We start from the raw sequence: 22,618 nt of genomic DNA, 5'->3' as shown, positions 1-22,618 counted from the left end.
TTCTCTTTGACAGCTTTAGTTGTCTCTGGATGAAGAATTTAATGAACTTTCCTAAAAAGATCTCACATCATTAATAGGCATGTAATTATTCCCATGGAGAGACTAAATGATTTTTTGTCAATAAGAAATCTTTTAAAAGTGGGATGATCTATGTAGGTTTTAGTTATATATTTTATATTCTTTAATGCTTCAATTGACTTCATTGATCTTAAAATATAAGACACTATATACTTCAAATCATATGGAGTACATAGTAGGTGCTTAACAGGACACATTTACCTTCCCTTTGCTATTGGTACACTTTGGTTCTTCAGCATGTCATACAAAGGATGGTAACTAGACGGCTTTGTACAAGTAAGTAATTCATTCCTTTGTTTACTCAATTAATTTAACAAATATTTACTGGATACCTCCTATGTATCAAGTGATAGGTATAGTGCAGTGACTATAATTAACAAGATGCCCCATACAATATAGTGGGGAGCATATGTTAACAATTAAAAAATATAATTAAAAATTATCAGGGGCGCCTGGGTGGCCCTCTTGGTTGAGTGTCCGACTTCAGCTCTGGTCATGATCTCACGGTTTGTGAGTTCAAGCCCCGTGTTGGGCTCTGTGCTGACAGCTCAGCCTGGAGCCTGCTTCAGATTCTGTGTCTCCCTCTCTCTCTCTGCCCCTCTTCCACTTGTGCTCTGCCTCTCTCTGTCTCTCAAAAATAAATAAATAAATGTAAAAAAAATTTAAAAAAAAATTTAACCTGGGGCGCCATGGTGGCTCAGTCAGTTAAGTGTCTGACTTTGGCTCTGGTCATGATCTCGCAGTCTGTGAGTTTTTGCCCTGCGCGCCAGGCTCTGTGCTGACAGCTCAGAGCCTGGAGCCTGCTTCAGATTCTGTGTCTCCTTCTATCTCTGACCCTTCCCCACTTGCTCTCTCTCTCTCTCAAAAAAGTAAATGAACATTAAAAAAAATTAAAACAAAAATCCTGTGAAGGATGGATATAGTGATTGAGAATGAACCCTGTAGGGTTAAGGAAGAGGACACTTAGGTGGAATGGGCAAGAAGGTCTCTAGGGTGGTAACATCCAGATTGAGACTCGATGAGGAGGGCATGTCAGGTAAGGAGCTTTGGGGATGGGATAAAGGGAAGGAAAGAATTAAAAAAGACCCAGATGCCAATATAGAGTATGAATAACTCTTAACTGCTTTTTATTACTTGTTTACTGATAGTTTTGATAGATTGCTATAATTTGACTAACATAAGTCTTACTTTTTTCCTCAGTGTTGGGATAATTGCTTTTTATTGCTTTTAATAATATTAACTTAGATATTATATGTTATTCATACTTTATTTCAGGAAAATCACCTTAATATGCGCTTAATAAGTTTGAACAAGAATATCTAAGATATTATTCACTACAACTTCTTTTTAGCTTATAGAAGAGAAGAGATATATACAAATATACGGTTTTCTTTAGACTAAAAATCAATTTCTCAAAACTGCTTAGTCCCTCTTAAGAAAGTAAATATTAATCTTGGATGTGAAGTCCAAGGTTGTCAAGGTTGTACAAGGTGTCACTAGACCGTATTAGTATTATTAGATATAAAATTTAAGTTTACTTTTTCTTGGGTTGGCAGGGAAAGTAAATTATCTTTCATTTCATAATAGGGTGTTTCATCATATTTTTAGAATTGTCATCAGCTGGCAATGTACAAAAGTCTATTAAAATGTATACCTTACTGGGGCGCCTGGGTGGCGCAGTCGGTTAAGCGTCCGACTTCAGCCAGGTCACGATCTCCCGGTCCGGGAGTTCGAGCCCCGCGTCAGGCTCTGGGCTGATGGCTCAGAGCCTGGAGCCTGTTTCCGATTCTGTGTCTCCCTCTCTCTCTGCCCCTCCCCCGTTCATGCTCTGTCTCTCTCTGTCCCAAAAATAAATAAACGTTGAAAAAAAAAAAATTAAAAAAAAAAATGTATACCTTACTTTGAAGTAAGAAAATGTCTGAAATTCTAGTACTGTAGCAGCAATGCTGGAGGTCCTTGGTATCCCATTAGGGTGTCTATGAAGTCAATACCATTTGCATAATGCCATCAAGACATTGTCTTTTTCACTCTGTTGACATTTCCCTTAATAGTACAAAAGCAATTATGGGTACAAAATTGTGGGTGCTTTCTAGTATATGTGAATCAGGGTAGTAGCAGCACCAAACTAGTATTAATACTAGTAGTATTCTTCACCATGACATACTTAGAGTAAGATATATGTACATATACAGGCACACACACACATACACACACACACACATACACACACCAGTTTCACGTAAGAATACCCATGATGAAGCAGGAAAAAATGTTTAAAAAAAATCTCAGTCTCCTTAACACACTTAAAAAATATTCTGTGTAATGGAAGGTGCTCATAAAACACTTTCATTGCATTGCAAAGTCTGATGGCTGTTTTGAAGAGAAGCACTTGTGCAGTTGTTTGAGTTATGAGCTGACCAAGGTACCTTTTTCCATGGAAAAACATTTTTTATTTGAAAGAACTGAAAGACAAACTGGTTTTTCATATTTGGAAGACGTTTTCTCACAAATGAATGAAATTAATTTTTCACTTAAGAAAAACAACTGACAGTATTTGTTGCTGGTAGTAAAATTGAAGTTTGTAAGAGAAGATTAGAATTTTGGAAAACTTGGGGGCACCTGGGTGGCTCAGTCAGTTAAGCATCTGACTTCGGCTCAGGTCATGATCTCGTGGTTCCTGGGTTCAAGCCCCCTGTCGGGCTCTGTGCTGACAGCTCAGAGCCTGAAGCCTGCTTTGGATTCTGTGTCTCCCTCTCTCTGTGTCCCTCCCCCACTCATGCTCTGTCTCTCTCAAAAATAAACATAAAAAAAAGGATTTTGAAAAACTTGTTTACCTTCAGCTTGACATTTCACCAGTATTTACAAAGTGTCTTTTAGTAAGATTAATGATGATACTAATAAATGTGATATTTTGAAATAGTACAATGAAATGTGTCAGTATTTGGAAGATAACTCCATGACCTAATTTTTTAAATGACCAATGCACTGATGATAAATATCTCACCTGCATGAAGGATTCAAATTGCAAGAGATCAGTGGATTTGAATGTGAGAATTGGAAGCATTTATTAAAATCGTTTCAGATTTCTCATGGCAACCAACCTTTAAAAAACTACCACTTTTCAAGGTTTGGTATGGTATCAAAGACTATCCAAGATTATCTGAAAAGGCTATTAAAATACTGTTCTGATCTTCCAACTATGTATATATGTAAGGCTGAATTTTTTTCATCTACTCAACCCAAGTGACAAATTATAGAAGATTGAGTACAGAAGCAGATATGAGAATCCAGTTATCTTCTATTAAGGCAGATTTATAGAGATTTGTAAAAATGTAGAATAATATACCATTCTTTTCAGTGAGTTTTTTGTTTTTGTAATATATTTTGTATTACAATAATAATTTTAACAAGTAATAGTTTTTTAGTATTAGGTTTAAGTAAATTACTAAAATAAATCCTAAAAAGTCCCAGTTTTAATTATTAGTATGTTAAACGTCAATAGAAATAACTGATGTAAATAAAAGCCCTTTAAGAATCTGAATTTTTAATAGTGTAAAGAGATTTTGACAATCTATGGTGTAGCAGAATCCACGTATAATTTAGCATGAGAGCACAGCTTTGTAATCCAAAATGTACATGTTTTGGCTTCAAGCAGTACTTTGGTTTGAAGTGTTTTTCAAATGGCAGTGTTAAAGTAGGTTTTATAGTCATCAGCTTTGTATTATTTTAAGTCACATTTTTTTAAATGTTTGTTTATTTTTGAGAGAGAAAGAGAACGTGAGTGGGAGAGGGGTACAGAGTAAGGGAGACACAGAATCTGAAGCAGGCTCCAAGCTCTGAGCTGTCAGCAAAGAACCCAATGCAGTGCTCAAACCCGCGTACTGGGAGATCATGGCCTGAGCTGAAGTTGGACGCTTAACCGACTGAGCCACCCAGGCACTCCTAAGTCACGTTATTTGAAACTTTTCTAAACCTTCGTTTTCATTTTATGTCTTTAAAATATAGCAGAGGAAGCCAAAAATGAAACAAGATATTATTTGCAAAGCTATATAATTTTTTTGTCGATGTTCAGTTTTTTTTTCAATTAATCATGGCTGGTTTCCCGAACAAGCTAACTATGGAATAAGAATCCCGAGAAAAATGTTCTGTGATAACCTGTATTATTCCTGAATATTCCTGGTATCTTAATGGATACAGATTGAATATTTCATATCCAAGTTAAATGGGTACATTTGATTTAAAAAATTTGTAATAGTACAGTCGATTGCCATTTTGTAATGTATGTGGGAGTTAATTCACAATAATGAGGGCCTGTTGCCTGTTAGTGATAACTGTCATGAAACATGATGATCATATGTTAGTGAGATTTCTGATTTCTCTTTTTTTCTATATGCAGATAATCTCAGTGATACCTTGAAGAAGTTGAAGATAACAGCTGTTGACAGAACTGAGGATAGTTTAGAAGGATGCTTGGATTGTCTGCTTCAAGCCCTGGCCCAAAATAGTAAGTTTCATTATGTTTCGAATGCCAAACAAAAAAGTCAAATCAGCAATCATTTAGCAATTGGTATGTAGTTTAGCACATAACTTGCATTCACATAACTTGAGTTCTTTTGAATCCTATCCCAGAATACTGGGGTTGTTTCACATGTTCCCCCCCACCTACCCCCCCCCCCCCCCCGCCACTCTCAAAGTACTGAAAGCCAACTTGATAGGCAGAAGAAAGGAGAAATTGATTGGTGGTGATGACATTAATATCAGCCCCAGAGAGAGACCATTATTTCATTCCTAACAGATAAGCAACATAGTTGTTTTTTCTTCTTAACACCTACCTTTGTTCTTTGAACAAGACTTCTGTGCATTTGTGGGGAGACTGGGGAGGAGAAGCAGAGGGGAGCTTAAAACACCTAAAAATTTTTTCTGAGATCCTATGGTCACCTTTTTATTTTTATTTTATTGTTATTATTATTATTATTATTATTATTTATTATTTTGAGAGAGAGAGAGAGAGAGAAAGAGAGAGAGGATGAGCAGGGAAGGGGCAGAGAGAGAGGGAGAGAGAATCCCAAGCAGGCTCTACACTGTCAGTGCCAAGGCTGATACAGGGCTCGAACTCATGAAACCTTGAGATTATGACCTGAGCCGCAATCAAGAGTAGGATGCTTGATAACTGAGCCACTCAGGTGGTTCCTTTCTAATAAAAGTCAACTTTTTAATAATTTTATTTTAAAATAATGTAAAATAATGTTTATGCTTAGATTTAATTGGAAAGAGCCGTAAGTCATCCAAAAATCCCTTAAACCTGAAGTAAGACTTGATCTTTGATGCTGTGGTAAATAATAACAGGGATAAAAATTATACAGCTCTTCATTGGCTAACGTATTGTTGCACTTGATCCATCATATTTCCATTCATTAATTTTTGTAGTATCACAGAAAACAGGTACAGAATGATTTTTATGTGCTCCCTTAATTCTTTGTCCTGCTATGGCTTGTGCTGTACTAGTTTTTAATTACACCATTATCTTATTCTAGGACTAATTATGTAGCTGTCAAAGAATTCAGGAGAAAGTATGTAGTGTTAGAGTTTTAATTTCAAACACTCAGAGATATTTGTATTATTTCTTTTTTACTTTATTTTTTAGTGTACTATGCTTAGAAAATCTAAGATGATTGCAGTACTCTCCATCAAAAAGCACATTTTTTAAATGTTTGTTTATTTTAAAAGGGGGAGGGGCAGAGAGAGAGGGGGGAAGAGAGAATCTGAAGCAGGCACCACACTGCACAGAGCGAGATGTGGGTCTTGAACTCACGAACCTGAGCTGAAGTCAAACACTCAACTGACTGAGCCAACCAGGTGCTCCTCGAAAAGCACATTTTAAAGCTAGCTTGGAAAACTCTTTTTTAGTAGTTCTCTTTGCTTTTGAGATTGTAGCTCTGTCCAGCTATTTAATCTTAGAGATAACAGAGAAAGGGTTTGAAACAAGGAGTTCAATAAGAGCAAGGTTCACCATGGTAAAGAGAAACAACAGAAAAGCAGAGTGTCTAAGGCTGTGCCGTCCATTGTAGTAGATATATGTGGCTATTTAAATTTAATAATTTAAAAGTAATTTCCTTAGTCTTACTTTTCAATAGCCATATTTGGCTAGTGATTACTTTATTGAAGATCACACATATAAGCCATCTCCACGATTACAGAAAATTCTTTTGGATAGCATAGGTCTAGAGGACTAGAAAGAACCTGATTTTTAAACATGCCTGTATAGGCAGATTTACATAATCATGTGATTAAGCCTAAATAAATTGAATATCTCAAGCTCATTTTTTTAGGAAGAGTTGTTTTATTATACTCTTGTTTTCGGTGGCCTTTTTTTTTTTTTTCCTGTTTGATGAAATAATTTTCTAGATGGATCGTTTGTTCAGGAACTGAAGATATGGAGGCAGTGTTCTTGGTTATATGTAGAGGGTTGTTAAATCCTGTCCTGGAAAGACTAATGACAGAGAAGTGAAGTTGAATTAGAGAAATGAAAAAAGGAAGCAAAAGTTTATAACTTTTTGAAGAATAGATGTAAAAAATACAAGTATATAATTGTTGGATTAAATTTCAGATCCATTGCAGACTTACTCGTTGAACCCACTGATTGAAAATAGCCTTGAAGTCTATTTTTGGTAGAACTTTTATGAGAAAATAAAATATATTCAAAAAAAAAAAAAAAAAAAAAAGAAAATAGCCTTGAAATTGTATATTATAGTGTTAAGGCCAAATAGCCACAAGGTGTTAATAAACCAACAAATGCTACCAGTTTAACTCTTGACTCCCCAAGAAGGGAGCAAAGGAATATGTCTTTTTAAGACTCTGTAACAAAATTCACGTGTCCTTACCTCTAAGACTATTGACACTAAAGAATTTGACACAGGAAGACAGAGTTCGTGGAAATGTTCAGTCTATGACTTAAGAGTGATATCTGTCATTGATTGAGTGCCTCCTGTGTACTCAACACTGGACTTGGGACTATATCTGTTATTTAATCTTTCCTATAGTCCCATGAAGACAGATTATCATCACCATGTAAAGGAAAAGGAATAGACACTATAAGGTTACTTTCCTTGCTCTGACAGAATTTAGCATTTGGATTTGAACTCTTAGTTTGGATTTATTTTGAACTACCAAATAAAAAAATTATATTCTGAGTAAAGTGTGGCTTTTTACTGAATTTATAGAGTACAAACTTGTTTTCAAAAGCTAGGTTTTAATATTGTGTCTTGAATTTTTGCTTTTTCTTTAAAATAGGTTCAAATTATATTACTAAAGAGGGGAATGATATATAAACTTTTTTTACCTTGAATTACAGACAAATGGATTATTTTATAGGGATTGATTATTTTTTTAAAATTAGCATGTAGCTTTTAAACAAGAAGTAAAAAAAAATTTGGTAAGATCTTTATTTTCTACAGTTGTTCTTCCTTGAAGTGATTGATCCATTGTTACTTTCATCCTCTTCAAGGTAAAATTATAAAACATTTAACTTAAGTGAATCTGTACTGGCTTTTTTTTTTTTTTTTTTTTTTTTTTTTTAGAGAGACCTTCTGGTGTCATAATTCTGCCTTAGTGTCAGGTGTTTTAGCTAAAAATATCCCTCTTTGTACCAGAATTGCACCTGATAAAGAAACAATGATTTCTCCATTCTGTACAAGATGGTAATGTGTGTTAATAAAATCTGAACTTAAATTTTTATTTTACAATCTACTAACCTGTCATTGGAAAGGACAAATCTGAAAGGAAAGAAATTATGCTTTTTAAAATTTTTACACTGTGGGAATTTAGTATATTTGAATTGCCCATCAAAAATCATAATCTGAAATTAGAATATTTGCTTTGATGTATGACTTCAGAGTGATTTCTTTCTTAAATTTTTGGAGTAATGTTTTATATATATGTATATGTATATATCCATATATATGTGTATATATATATACATATACATATGTATATATATATACACATACATGCACACACCAGAATCTTAAGAGGTATGAGTTAGAACATTTTAATACTGACCAGGTTTTATGGAAAACATTTTAAGTATTTTGTGTAAATCTCTGATCTAAATTAATAATAGAAGCAATTATTTACTCATAAATACTTCAGATCTCAATTTTAAAATGTTTTTAGGGGCGCCTGGGTGGCTCAGTCAGTTGAGTTTCCAAATCTTGATTTCAGCTCAAGTCACGTTTTCATGAGTTCAAGCCCAGTGTCTGCCTCTGCACTGACAGTGTGGAGCCTACTTCTCTCTCTCTCCCTCTCTCTCTGTGCTCCTCCCCTGCTTGCATGTGTGTGCACTCTTTCTCTCAGAATAAATAAATAAACTTAGAAAAAAATAAAAACATAAAATGTTTTTAGTAAATATTTGAAGGCCACCCACTAAGATATCAGATTCTGTTTACTCTTGTCTCTTTTGATTCAGAGAATAGAAGATTCTCTGTAAATGCTTATTGTAGAATGCTTACTCTATTTCATGCTTATTTGAAAATTTAAAACAATAGGCCACATTTTCATCCCTAAACATTAGGACAGGAATTGTCCTTAGAGAATATGATATCTAAATCACCTTGTCAGACAAACTGCTAGCATAAATCAAAGGTTCAAAGACAAAAAAAAATTAACAGTCCATTCATGGTAAAAAATTCTATTCCATTGTAAGAGCATGGGGACCATGTTCTGTTGCTGAGGGAACCACAAAACAATGCCAGCATGATCACCAACACAGCCTTAAATTCTTGTTCTAAAGGATTAGGCTGTTTTCCTCTGTCTCATTGAATCATGTATCTTTGTACTCTAACTTTGTTTAGTTAATTGCCTGACTTCATACAAGAGTCACATAAACGTTGATTTTCTGTAGAACAACCCTGTGAGAGAACACCAGTTTACTTGTCTTTAAAGAAAAATGTATTTAGTATATAGCTCCACATTCCTAACTTTATATCGTATTCCTCTACTTGTCTTAGGATATTTCTTAGCCCTTGTTCTTTTTTTCTTTATTTTGATTTTTGGCTCCCTTCTAGGCTATAATCCTAAGCATACCAGATTATGTATACAAACTGCTAATGTAGATTACTCTGAATCTTTTCTAACAGAACTTGCTGTTGTCATTTGCTTTTAGTCTGTTTCATACCTTTAATGTTTCCTTTTTTAAATTTATTTTTGAGAGGGAGCGCAAGTTAGGGAGGAGCAGAGAGAGCGGGACAGAGGCTCTGAAGCAGCCTCTGTGCGGACAGTAGGGAGCCTGATGTGGGGCTTGAACTCAGGAATTGTGAGATCATGACTTAAGCCAAAGGCAGACGCTTAACCGAACAACTGAGCCATCCAGGCACCCTTTAATATTTCTGAATTGGCTTACTTTTGGGTAACAAAATTATTTCCTAAGGGACTTTGAAACTTGTTATCAAATGGTTTTCAATAGCCATGTTAAATCTGAAATCACTGACCATGAAAGATTACTGCAAATTTAGTAGAAACAAAAAATTATTTTACTTCTTTCATAGTAATATCTGGATTTCAATTTTTTTAATGTACCACAGAAGCGTACGATGTACCACAGAAGCAATATATTTCTTTTGCGAGCCAAATTTGTTATGTTGTTTACCTCATTTACATAGTTTTCTTTTATGTGATTCTTGTAGTTATTGTGTCCATACTCCATAAGGGCTTATTAGTGGTGCTAATCATAGATTATCAAAGTTCAGTTTTTTGTTTTTTTTTTTTAATTTTTTTTTTTCAACGTTTATTTATTTTTGGGACAGAGAGAGACAGAGCATGAACGGGGGAGGGGCAGAGAGAGAGGGAGACACAGAATTGGAAACAGGCTCCAGGCTCCGAGCCATCAGCCCAGAGCCCGATGCGGGGCTCGAACTCATGGACCGCGAGATCGTGACCTGGCTGAAGTCGGACGCTTAACCGACTGCGCCACCCAGGCGCCCCTCAAAGTTCAGTTTTTACTAAATAAAGATAGCATTGTGGAATAGAGGAGACTAAAGTAGAGAAAATGGTCCACCAAAAAGACATTGACAGTACTGGATGAATTGAGACTCCTGGATTGCCATAGAATAGTGGGAGCAAGTGACCTAAGTCAGAAGTTTACACACATTCTCTAAAAACTCACACAGATCAACAAAGATATCAGGTAAATATATGAATTTAGTGCCATACTGTTATCTGAAGATTTCCTGTTTCTGGTGATGTTCTCTGGTCCTTTGTAGTCTTTACTGCTTTCCACTCAGAGAGTCCCCCTTAGAATTTTTTGCGTGGCTGGTTTAGTGGCCACAAACTCCTTTAGTTTTTGTTTGTCTGGGGAAGTCTTTGTCTCTTCTTCTAGTCTGGATGACAGCCTCACTGGATAAAGGATTTTTGGCTACATGTTTTTCCTATTCAGCACGTTGTATATTTCCTGCTACTCCCTTCTGGCCTGCCAGGTTTCAGTGGACAGGTCTGCTGCTACCCTTATGTGGCTACCCTTGTAGGTTAAGGCCCGTTTGTCCCTAGCTGCTATCAGAATTCTCTCTTTATCTGTGTATTTTGCCAGTTTCACTATGATATGTTGTGGTGTTGACCTGTTTCTGTTGATTTTGAAGGGAGTTCTCTGTGCCTCTTAGACTTGGATGCCTGTTTCCTTCCCCAGTCTAGGGAAGTTCTCAGCTATAATTTGTTCAAATAAACCTCCTGCCCCTTTTTCTCACTCTTCTTCTGGAACCCCGATGATGTGGATATTGTTTCATTTTTTCGAATCTCTTAGCTCTCTAATTCTCCTCTTGTGATCTAGTAATTTCCTTTCCCTCTTTTTTTTTTAGCTTAATTATTTTCCATAATTTTATCTTCTATTTCACCTAGTCTCTCCTCTGCTTCTTCATTCCTCACTGTCACTGTACCTAGTTTATTTTGCATCTCAGTTATAGCAAAAACTGAATAGTTTTTAGGTCTTTGGTCTCTGCAGCAAGGGTTTCTCTTGTGTCTTCTATGCTTTTCTCAAGCCCAGCTATTAGTCTTATGGCTGTTGTTCTAAATTCTTGTTCAGATATATTGTTTATATCTGTTCTGAGCAATTTTCTGGCTGTGATTTCTCCTTGATCTTTCTTTTGGGAAGAATTCCTCCATCTTGTCATTTTGGCTAAGTTTCTGTCTTGTGTGTGTTTTAAAAGCTTGTTATGTGTCCTGCACTTGAGAGGACTACTATATTAAAAAGGAGTCATATACTGTCCAGGGCCGGACACTCCAGGAAGCATTCCAACAAAGAGATCAAGTAAAACCAATTAACATAACTTATGTCTTAAGCATAACTAGAAGTTAGACTAAAACCTTCAAATTATTAGGGAGAGAAATAAATATCAAAATCTAGCCTACTCAGCATCAGAGCCATGAGAGAGTTCATTGAGACTGCAGAAACTGCATGGAAAAGAAGAAAGGAAAATTGGTTGAACCAGGACCCCAAGGGTGATAGTACATATTTAAAATTGCCTTTAGGAAGAAAAAGTCCTAGCCTGAGAAAATACTAAGATCTGGTCTTAGATTTGATTAGAATATTTGCTATTGAGATATCAAAAGGAAGAGACTTAAAAACAGGACCCTACGTAACAGATCAAGTGAGTGCCACTTTTGAGGATGAGCTTATTCTGCCTTGCAGACTTGGTGGTGGATGGAAAGAAGGAAGCAAAATAGGGAAATTAAGTGTTCTGTACAAGTAAGAAAACCACAAAATTAGAAGACACACTAATAATCCCCTTTGGTTTAAGTTCAGAAGAGGGAGCTTTTGAACTAGAAACCTAGATGTTGATCCCAGATCTTACCCTTATTGCATACATTTTTCTTGCTTGTATATACAGAATTTGAAATTGTAGGTGATAAACATACAAATTGCTATAATGAATAAAGCAGAAAATAAGAACCAACATTTTAGCTATTAAAAGTTTTCTTCCTAAGCAAACCATAAAGCAGTTATCAGTAACAGAACACCATGACCTATATTAAATATCTATACGTATTTGCATATATGAAAACAAATCCTCAAGTAAGAATTTCAGATACTTGGAATAAAATTGGATAAATACCAGGATGATGTGAAATAAGAGTTAACTAGAAGACTGAAGAAAAAGAATCATTTAAAAACTTTTTTTTAATGTTTATTTATTTTTGAGAGTGAGCAGGGGAGGGGCAGAGAGAGAAGGAGACAGAATCCATTGTAGGCTCCAGGCTCTGAGCTGTCAGCACAGAGCCCAACACAGGGCTCAAACCCACAAACTGAGATCATGACTGAGCCGAGGTCAGAAGCTTAACTGACTGAGCCACCCAGGCACCCTGAAAAAGAATCATGTTAGTAATTAAAACTAGATTATAAGATACCAGGAAAGAATAGAGGTGACTGAAAATTAAGGGGCTTTGAAGAAAATAGGCAAAAGAATGAAGACAAAACAAAGGATCAGAGGGAAAATGATAGATATGTAAGATAGGCAAAAAGATCCAACATACACACAATTGAAGCCCTAAAGGGGAAAAAAAAACAAAAAACACTGAAACAGAGCTAATATTTAAAACTATGAACTTTTCTGAAATAAAGACCACAATCTACATGATGTGGAAGAGCCAGCCATGTACTTGCAAAAATTGACCTGTAATGGTCAACTCAGAGAGTTAGTCTAGTAAAATTTTTACTTTATTTTTTAAAGATTTTTTTAAAAATGTCATCTCTACACCCAATGTGTGCACAAACTTAAAATCCAAAGATTAAGAGTTGCATGCTCTACAGACTGAACCAGCCAGGCTCCCCAAAAACTTTTACTTTAAAAGTAAAAATAAGTACAAAGAAAAAATCCTTAGGACCTACATTCAAAAAGGTCAAGTTATTTAAAAAGGAAAGAAAATCAGATTGGCATCAGAGTTCTTAGCAATATATTGCAATATAAAAGCAATTCAATAATGAAACAGTATTTTTAAAAAAATTCAAGGAATAAGTATTTTATATTGAGGTAAGCTGCTCAGTATCAAGGCTATTCAAAACAACAACAACAAAACAGTTAAATGTGGAAAAACCCAGGGAACACTATACTCTTTAGTCTTCCACAGGAATCCTCTAAACTCATGCTGTCCAGTATTCCTTCACTGACATGGCTATTGAACATTTGAAATGAGGCTGGTCTGAATTTAGGCACACTGTAGATTTCAAAGACTTAGTACCAAAATAAATAAAGTAAAGTAAAATAAAATAAAATAAAATAAAATAAAATAAAATAAAATAAAATAAAATAAACAAAACCTTATTAACAGTTTTTAAAATATTGATTATATATTGAATCTCATTTTTTAAAAGTTTATTTAAATTCAGGTTAGTTAACGTACAATGTAGTATTGGTTTCGGGAATAGATCCTAGTGATTCATCACTTACATAAAACACGCAGGGCTCATTCAAACAAGTGGCCTCTTTAATGCCATTCATCCATTTAGGGCTCCCCAGCCCCCACATTCCCTCCAGCAGCAACCCTCAATTTGTTCTCTGTATTTAAGAGTCTCTTATAGTTTGCCTCCTCTCTGTTTTTATCTTATTTTTCCTTCCCTTCCCCTATGTTCATCTGTTTTGTTTCTTAAATTCCATATGGGTGAAATCATATATTTGTCTTTCTCTGACTTATGTAGCATAATACTCTCTAGTTCCATCTACTTGAATCTCATTTTAAAAAAATTTTAAGGTATTTACAAATACTTGATTTCTATAAGCCATTGTTTCTTGAACGGTGGCTGGTGGCTGATTAAAGTGGGTTTAAGACTTGGGCTGCCCAGTGTGATATGATGGAAAATGCAACATCATCAATAAAATACAATTGGGTTATTCAGTGTAGGAGAGGACATTTATAAGAAGACATTTAAAATAATGAACTTAAGTTCATTAGTCAAGGGTCACATTCTAAGGAAGAGGCAGCATATTGGTTCCAAGATATGTTCTGTGCACTTAGTCAAAAGCAGAAAGAAGAGGACGGTGTATATCCAAATATATTTGTATCCAGGAGTTTGCAGAAAGGCTTGAATCTGATTGGAGGAATGAGAAAGACTGTCTTGAAATCTGTCACAGGCCATGAGATTAGCAACAGAAGCAAAGTATAACTATGATACTGGACGCTGTTTGCCTTTTGAGGTGCTTTTAAGCTGTACTTCATAAGGAGCAATAAAAGCACTTGTTTTGTGCATTCTCCAGAAGGAGATAAGCTTCCATTGGTATTTGTACTTTGTGATTAAAACATTGGCAGAAGACCTGGTTTTCTAACATTAGCTATAAATGTTACCATTTTGCTTCTTAAGTTTGCTAAATTTGAAAAACTTCTTCTGCTCCTAACAGAGAGTAAAATATGTAAGAGAAATGATGCTATATGCCAAATATATACTTAAAAGGATCTGTCCTCAATATTCATAGTACCAGTGCTGACTTACTATCACTAAGGAGTACACTTTTAAGTTATTGTTGAGGGAAAAGTGATGGGGTTTGTGCTGCTCTGTTTTTTTGACATTCTTTTTCAACAGAACAGGGTTGCATGTAACTCTGCCTGGACAGCTACTGTGGGTTTTCTGTGGTTATATGCTTGATTGATGTAACTGGCTTCTTTTATTTATTTATTATTTTATTATTTTATTATTTTATTATTTTTTATTTTATTTTTTATTTTTTATTTAAAAAGTTTTTTTTAATGTTTATTTTTGAGACAGAGAGAAAGAAAAAGAGAGAGATGGAGTGCAGGCTGGGGGAGGGGCACAGAGAGAGGAGACACAGAATTTGAAGCAGGCTCCAGGCGCCGAGCTATCAGCACAGAGCCAGATGTGGGGCTCAAACTCACAGACCACGAGATTATGAATGACCTGAGCCGAAGTCAGATGCTTAACCAACTGAGCCACCCAGGCACACTTGGCTTCTTCTTCTTTTTTTTTTTTTTTAAGTTTTTATTTAAATTCCAGTTAGTTAACATAGTGTAATAGTAGTTTCAGGTGTACAATATACTGATTCAACACTTCCATACAACACCCGGTGCTCATCACCAGTGCCCTGCTTAATCCCTATCGCTTGTTTAACCCATCCCCCACTCACCTCCCCTTTGGGAACCATCAGTTTGTTTTCTAGACTTAAGAGTTTGTCTTGGTTTGCCTCTCTCTATTTTTCCCAACTTTGCTCATTGTTTTGTGTAACTGACTTCTCTCATCAATTAAGCACTATCCCAATATGTTCTGAATGTGTTAAAGAATATGAGGTATATAGGTTGGACTTTTGACGATACAGTGAATTAGAAATGAATTAATACATTCCTAACAGAAAGGTATAGTTGATATTTAATGGAAATTCTCAACAGAAGGGTATAGTTGATATTTAAAGGAAAATAGCACAAAGTAATAGATTGATTAATCTGTATTCAGTGTCTTTACTGTGATTATAAATGTTTGAAGCTGATATTAAATGTATGGGCAGTATCATACCTTTTACCTCCATAGTACCATAGTCCATGGTGGTTGTGTTTCCTCTAGCAACCTTCCTTACATGGTTTAAATATTTCCACTTTTACCTCTGGTAATTCAGATTTCCTGAGTACCCATTTGAAACAAAGATTAAAGTTTCACCATTATGTACTCCTTCAATTCTATAAATGAGAGAGTTTGTGAAATAATAAACATTTAATCATTTTCCTAATGGAAACTTTTTAATAAAATATACATATTATAATTAATTGATAGAATTGTGTTTATGACTTATTTTGATATACGGTATAAGGTGATGGTCTAATTGTATTTTTTTCTAGACAGTCACTTTTCCCCAATACTCTGTGTTGTTTAGTCTCCCTATTGGTTGACGATGCTCCTTTTATCATATAATAACTACTTAATTTAATGTAATTGGGCCAATTTTGGAGTTTTATTCTACGCCATTAATCTGTTTGTCTATTACTGTGTTGTAGCCATGCTATTTTAATTATATTAGCTTTATGGAGGAAATTTCTCTATAAATCTGTCAAAAATTTTTATTTTCATGGGTTTAGTATATAACAGAAATTTTGGAAATTTGCATTGTCATATTCCTGTAACAGTCTAAGAACACAGATTATATCTTCTTTTATTTAAGTTTTTTTGTGTCTCAGTGAGATGTAGTTTGGTACATACGCTTTCCATACATACCTCATTTTAAGTATTCGTATTATTTTACATTTTTTGGTTGTTATAGCAAATGGAATTTTTGCCATTATAACTTCTAAGTGGTTATTGTTGGAGAAAAATTTTAAATCTGTATTGATTTTTATATTTTTATTTGTATTCAGCTACCTTCTAAACCCACCTAGTAGTTAAAATAAAACTTCAACTAGTTCTTTTTGATTTTGCAATCAGAACATCTGCACAGTCACATTTTTGCTTCCTCTTTCCCTTGTAATTCTAGATGACTTACTGTGTTAGCTTGAAATACCAGCAAAACAGTAAATAACAATTATATGGATAGTATCTTACTTTAATTTCTGCTGTTAATGGCAGCCCTTTTAATGCCTCATCATTCAGTATAATACCTCTTGATTTAATGTAAAAGTTTTCTTTCATATTAAAAAAATAGTCTTAATGAATTTTTTAAATCAAGAGGAGTTTACCTTTAAAGCATAAACCTTTAGCCTAATCAATTAATACTAAAAATATTATTTTTAATATTATAAAGTTTATGATAAAATTATTTGTTGGGAGAATTATTACTAGAGGAAGTTTTTCTTAAGAATGGGAAGGACAACATAGCTTTACAATTTCAGATTGAAGGCCATTTAGTATACCGGTAAGGTTCAGTATGATTTATATTTTCCTTTGCATATTCAGGGACAAATACTTACCTAATAAGAATTAGTACCTGAAGAATAATTAAAATTAACAGTATGAATTGTGTATTGTAGAATGAGTGATTATTAAATGGTCTGATAAACATTCTAGGAAATTTCTCAATTTAGTACTATATAGCCCTCAAAGTTTTCAGAAGTACAGTCAGTAAAGAATTACTTTTTTTTTCTTTTTGTAGGGTGTCACACAATTTTTTAATTAAGTTTAAAAATTTTAATTTCCATATAATCAACATACAGTGTGATATTAGTTTCAGGTATACAGTATAGTGATTCAGCATTTCTATTTATTACTCAGTGCTCATCATGATAAGTGTATTCTTTAATCCCCATCACCTATTCCACCCATTTCCCCAACCACCTTCTCTCTGGTAACCATCAGTTTGTTCTCTATATAGTTTGTTCTCTATAGTCTGTTTCTTAATCTCAGTCTCTGTCTCTCTCTCTTTCCTTTGTCCACTTGTTTTGTTTCTTAAATTCCACATATGAATGAAATAATATGGTATTTGTCTTTCTCTGACTTATTTCACTTAGCATAATATTCTCTAGTTCCATCCATGTCACTGAAAAGTAAGATTTCATTCTTTTGATGATATATATATACATATATATATGTGTATATATATATATGTATATATATATGTATATATATATATGTGTATATATATATGTATATATATATATAAATCATGATATATATATCACATCTTCTTTATCCATTCATCTTTCAATGGACACTTGGGCTGCTTCCATAATTTGGCTATTATAAATAATGCTACTATAAACATCAGGGTGCATGTATCCCTTTGAATTAGTGTTTTTGTATTTTTTTGGATAAATGTCCAGTAGTGCAATTATTGGATTATAGAGAAGTTCTATTTTTAACTTTTTGAGGATCCTCCATATTGTTTTCCACAGTGCCTGCACCAGTTTGCTTTCGCACCAACAGCTCACGAAGGTTTCTTTTTCTCCACTTCTTTGCCAACACTTGCTGTTTCTTGTGTTTTTTATTTTAGCCATTCTGACAGATGAGGTAATATCTCATTGCACTTTTGATTTGCATTTCCTTGCTGATGAGTGATGTTGAGCATCTTTTCATGTGTCTGTTGGCCTTTTGTATGTCTTTTTTGGAGAAATGTCTGTTGGTGTGTTCTCCCCATTTTTATTTGGATTATTTGTTTCGGGTATGTTAAGTTGTATAAGTTATTTATATATTTTGGATACTAACCCTTTATCACATATGTCATTTGTTAGTGTCTTCTCCCATTCTATACATTGTCTTTTAGAATGTTGTTTCTTTTATTGTGCAGAAGCTTTTTATTTAATGTAGTTCCATTAGTTTATTTTTGCTTTTAAATCCCTTGCCACAGGAAGCATATCTAGAAAAATGTATCTACAACCAGTGTCAGAGAAAATACTGCCTATGCTGTCTTCTAAGATTTTTATGGTTTGAGGTCTCACATTTAGGTCTTTTGAGGGTTTTTGTGTATGGTGAAAGAAAATAGTCCAGTTTAATTCTTTTGCATGTAGCTGTCCAGTTTTCCCAACACCATTTGTTGAAGAGACTTCTTTTTCACTTTGATATTCTTTCTTCCTTTGTCAAAGATTAATTGACCATATGATTGTGGGTTTATTTCTGGGTTTTTTGTTCAGTTCTGTTGAGCTGTGTGCTTGTTTTTGTGCCAGTACCATACTGGTTTGATTACTACAGCTTTTAAAAAAAGTTCTTTTCAATGTTTATTTTTGAGAGAGAGAGCACACACGCATGAGCACGCATGAGTGGGGGAGGGGCAGAAAGAGAGAGGGAGACACAGAATCCGAAGCAGTGTCCAGGCGTTGAGCTGTTAGCACAGAGCTCGCATCCACAAATCATGAGGTCATGACCTGAGGCAAAGTCAGAGGCTTAACCGACTGAGCCACCTAGGCACCCCAATTACTACAGCTTTGTAATATAACTTGAAGTCTGGAGTTGTCCTACCTCCAGTTTTTTGTTTTTGTTTTTGCTTTTTTTAAAGATTGCTTTGGTAATCAAGGTCTTTTGTGGTTCCATACAAATTTAAAGGTTGTTCTTTTTTCATGAAAAAGCCTGTAGGTGTTTTGATAGGGATTGCAGTAAATTTTAACAATTTTTGTTTTTAACAATATTTGTTTTAACAATATTTGTTATTCCAGTCCATGAGCATGGAATGTGTTCCCATTTTTTTTGCATTGTCTTGAATGTCTTTCATCAGTGTTTTACAGTTTTCAGAGTAAAAGTCTTTCATCTCTTTTGGTTAAGTTTATTCCTAGGTATTTTACTATTTTTGGTGTAATTGTAAATGGATTGATTTTTAGTTTTTGAGAGAGAGAGAAAGAGAATGAGTAGGGGATGGGCAGAGAGAGAAGGAGAGGGAGAGAAAGAGAGACAATCCCAAGCAGGCTCAGCAATGTCAGTGCAGAGCCTGATATGGGGCTCGAACTCATGAACTGTGATATCATGACCTAAGCTGAAATTAAGAGTTGGATACTTAACCAGCTGAGCCACCCAGGCATCCCTAAATGGGATTTTCTAAATTTCATTTTCTCCTGATTTATTATTAGTGTATAGGATGCCACAGATAACCTGTACGTTGATTTTTGTATCCTGAAACTTTACTGAATTCATTTATTAGTTCTAGTAGTTTTTTGGTGGTGACTTTAGGGTTTTCTATATATAGTATCATGTCATCTGGAAATAGTGAAAGTTTTACTTCTTCCTTACCAATTTATTTATGTTGTCTGATTGCTGTGGTTAGGAGTTCCAGTACTATGTTGAATAAAAGTGGTAAGAGTGGAATCCTGGTCTTGTTCCTGACCTTATTAGGGGAAAAGCCCTCAATTTTCCCCCATTGAATATGATGTTTGCTGTCGGTTTTTCATATATGGCCCTTATTATGTTGAGGTGTGTTCCTTCTAGACCTATCCTGTGGAGTATTTTTATCACGAATGGATATTGTACTTTGTCAAATGCTTTTTTCTGCATCTATTGAAATGATCATACGGTTTTTATTCTTTCTCTTGTTGATTGATAATATCAGGTAAAGCATTACTTTTAGTACAAGAAAACTGTTCACAAAGTTACGTCATACAAGCTTTTGAATTGTGCTATAGCTATAAATTTAGATACTCATTTTTTGGCCGGTTTATGTTTATATTATTCAACACTGAAAGTGTGAACTTGATTGCTTCTGATTTTTCTTCTTTAATGTACTTTTATATAGATACCTCTTAGTGAGTTTTTAATGTCATGTGAATTTGGTAGTTTAAGATTTACTGAAATAATGAAGTATACATATAAGTTATTTTATAAATTAAAAGTGTTTTAAATACTTAGCCTTAAAAACTATTTTTTTTAATGTTTTATTTTCATTTTTAAGAGAGAGAGCACGCTAGCAAGGGAGAGGCAGAGAGAGAGAGAGAGAGAGAGAGAGAGACAGAAGCTGAAGCAGGCTCCAGGCTCCAAACTGTCAGCACAGAGACCTATGCAGGGCTCAAACTCATGAACCGTGAGATCATGACCTGAGCTGAAGTTGGATGCTTAACCGACTTAGTCACCCAGGAGCCCCACTAGAGTCTATTTTAAAAGTTTCTAACACTAGCCAGAAAAGTAGGTAATTAAAGTAAATTCTTCCCCTTTTTTGAAGTTTGATTTCATGTAAATCTTCACATAAAATTATAGTTTTTCCATTATGTTAAAACTGAAAGAGATATCACACCATGGGAATATGTTTTATACCAAGTTAATAAATAAAAGCGAAGTAGTTTTATTTTTCATTGTGACTCATTTATTATTAACTGCAGCTTTCATTTTTTTTGAGTTAGGAATATATGCGAATATTAATGACCAACAGCAAAATTGTTAAATTGGAAAAATAGTCATAACATTAAAGACAAAATAGAGTAAAAGATTAATAACTCTGCCTGAGATAGTCAAAGTAAGGGAAGAAGAGCCAGGAAATGGAAAAGATCCTAAATTAAGAAATACTTTTTAGAAGCACATTAAAATGGAGTGGTTCTAGTTGAAGAAATGCATGGTAAATCAATAATGTATCTTTTTATATGAATATAAGACACTACATTATTTTTTGTTTGCTGTACAATAAGATCTTGATGAAGACCAAGGTATTATATACCATATATGAAAATCACTAACAACTAAGGAAATATGAATATTTTGTGTTTTTAGTGAGGTAGAGTTTAGGTATGATTTTCTAGCATAATATTCATGTAATGGGCTATATACAACAAATCTTTATTCTCTAAATTTCTTAACAGAAGCTAATCGTATTCAGTGCCTACTGTTGACAGATAATTCACTTGGTAATTTCAGCTGTTTCACTACCACTTAAACAAAAAAAACCCCAATGCATTGTATAACTCTTTGAGGTTTAAGAAAGCTAGCACATTTAGGTAAAACAGAAGTAATTTTTTTTCCTCTGTAGTTATACAGGGCTGTTGGAGCAGTGGTAGAGAACACTGTGTGACATTTGTGATCTGGCATATCAGTTATTCATGGCTAGAGTAAAAAAAAAAAAAAAGTCCATGTATTGAATGTAGGTGGACCTATTAGAATATTTGTAGAGTATTCAAATATAGTTAAGTTCATACTGCCATGGTATGTCATACTGCTTTGGTTAAACATTAACTATTTAGTTTAAAGTTAGATGTGGAACATCATGTGCAGTCATATCATACTTTGACTGCACATCTCCTCATCTTCAGGTCTCATTCATTCGTATATTCAGCACTGAGTTTTATTTAGTAAGTTGCAAATACTGTGATGTCTCCTGATAATGGCAGAAATTTAGTCCTTGCCCTCAGAAGCTTATTATTCTGTGATAGAGACTGATAAGTAAATGTAAAATTATAATTTTTCATAAATGCTGTAATAGAGGTATGTTCAGTGTCTGGTGGGAATATATATAGTTGCTGAACTTAAGAAAGTAAAAGTAGTTCTGTCAAATCAAAAGGAAATAATCATAAAATGAACTAAAGACATGATCTGACTCTCATACTTACTTCAATGTTTAAAAAATATCAGTTTGTCATTTGTTGATTGAATTGGTTTTTGTTTGTTTTAGAAGACACTAGAAGTAGTTACTTTATATGAAACAGAATGAACTACTTTATACTGCGTTGTGCCGTGATTGACTAATAGTATGCATGCTGATGCTTTTGGTTCATTAACCTCATTAACCACTTTTTTTTTTTTTAACTTTTTAAAACCTTACTGATTTACCACCTGATTAAAGCATGGGATTTTTAGCAGTATTATACATAACATTTTTTACATTGAAAACTTTATCTAGCATTTCATATTATATAATTCTGCTTATTCTTTCAAAAATGTATGCATCCATTGGGCAAGGAATACCTTTCATTAAATTATAATATTAAAGGCACTTAATTATCATGTACAGATTAAATGTAGCTATTAATTTTTAGGCATTTTAAGTAGGGAAAACATACCTTTTGTACATAAAGACACATTTGATGCAAATATGAAGATCAAATGTTTAAAAACTTAGAACACTAAGAAAAACTACACCTTTGATAAATATCTTTTTTTGAGAACAAAAAAAATGTCTTTTTTTTAGATTTAGATATAGATTCTTTTACATATTCAGGTTTGGTTTCT

At 34.1% G+C, this 22,618-nt stretch overlaps 1 protein-coding gene across 4 annotated transcripts in view; it reads left to right on the top strand.

Annotated features, from left to right (window-relative positions):
• Positions 1 to 22,618, top strand: part of RAP1GDS1 (Rap1 GTPase-GDP dissociation stimulator 1) — a 175,973-nt gene that overhangs the window by 24,954 nt on the left and 128,401 nt on the right. For all 4 annotated transcript variants that reach the window (XM_043571988.1, XM_043571980.1, XM_043571972.1 and 1 more), the window contains exon 2: positions 4,475 to 4,582. In XM_043571988.1, coding sequence (XP_043427923.1) covers positions 4,475 to 4,582 — 108 coding nt within the window. The remainder of the gene's footprint in view (positions 1 to 4,474; positions 4,583 to 22,618) is intronic.

This window comes from Prionailurus bengalensis, chromosome B1, assembly GCF_016509475.1.
Source record: "Prionailurus bengalensis isolate Pbe53 chromosome B1, Fcat_Pben_1.1_paternal_pri, whole genome shotgun sequence".
Classification (NCBI taxonomy): Eukaryota; Metazoa; Chordata; class Mammalia; order Carnivora; family Felidae; genus Prionailurus; species Prionailurus bengalensis.
This window is presented reverse-complemented; position numbering and strand designations above follow the sequence as displayed.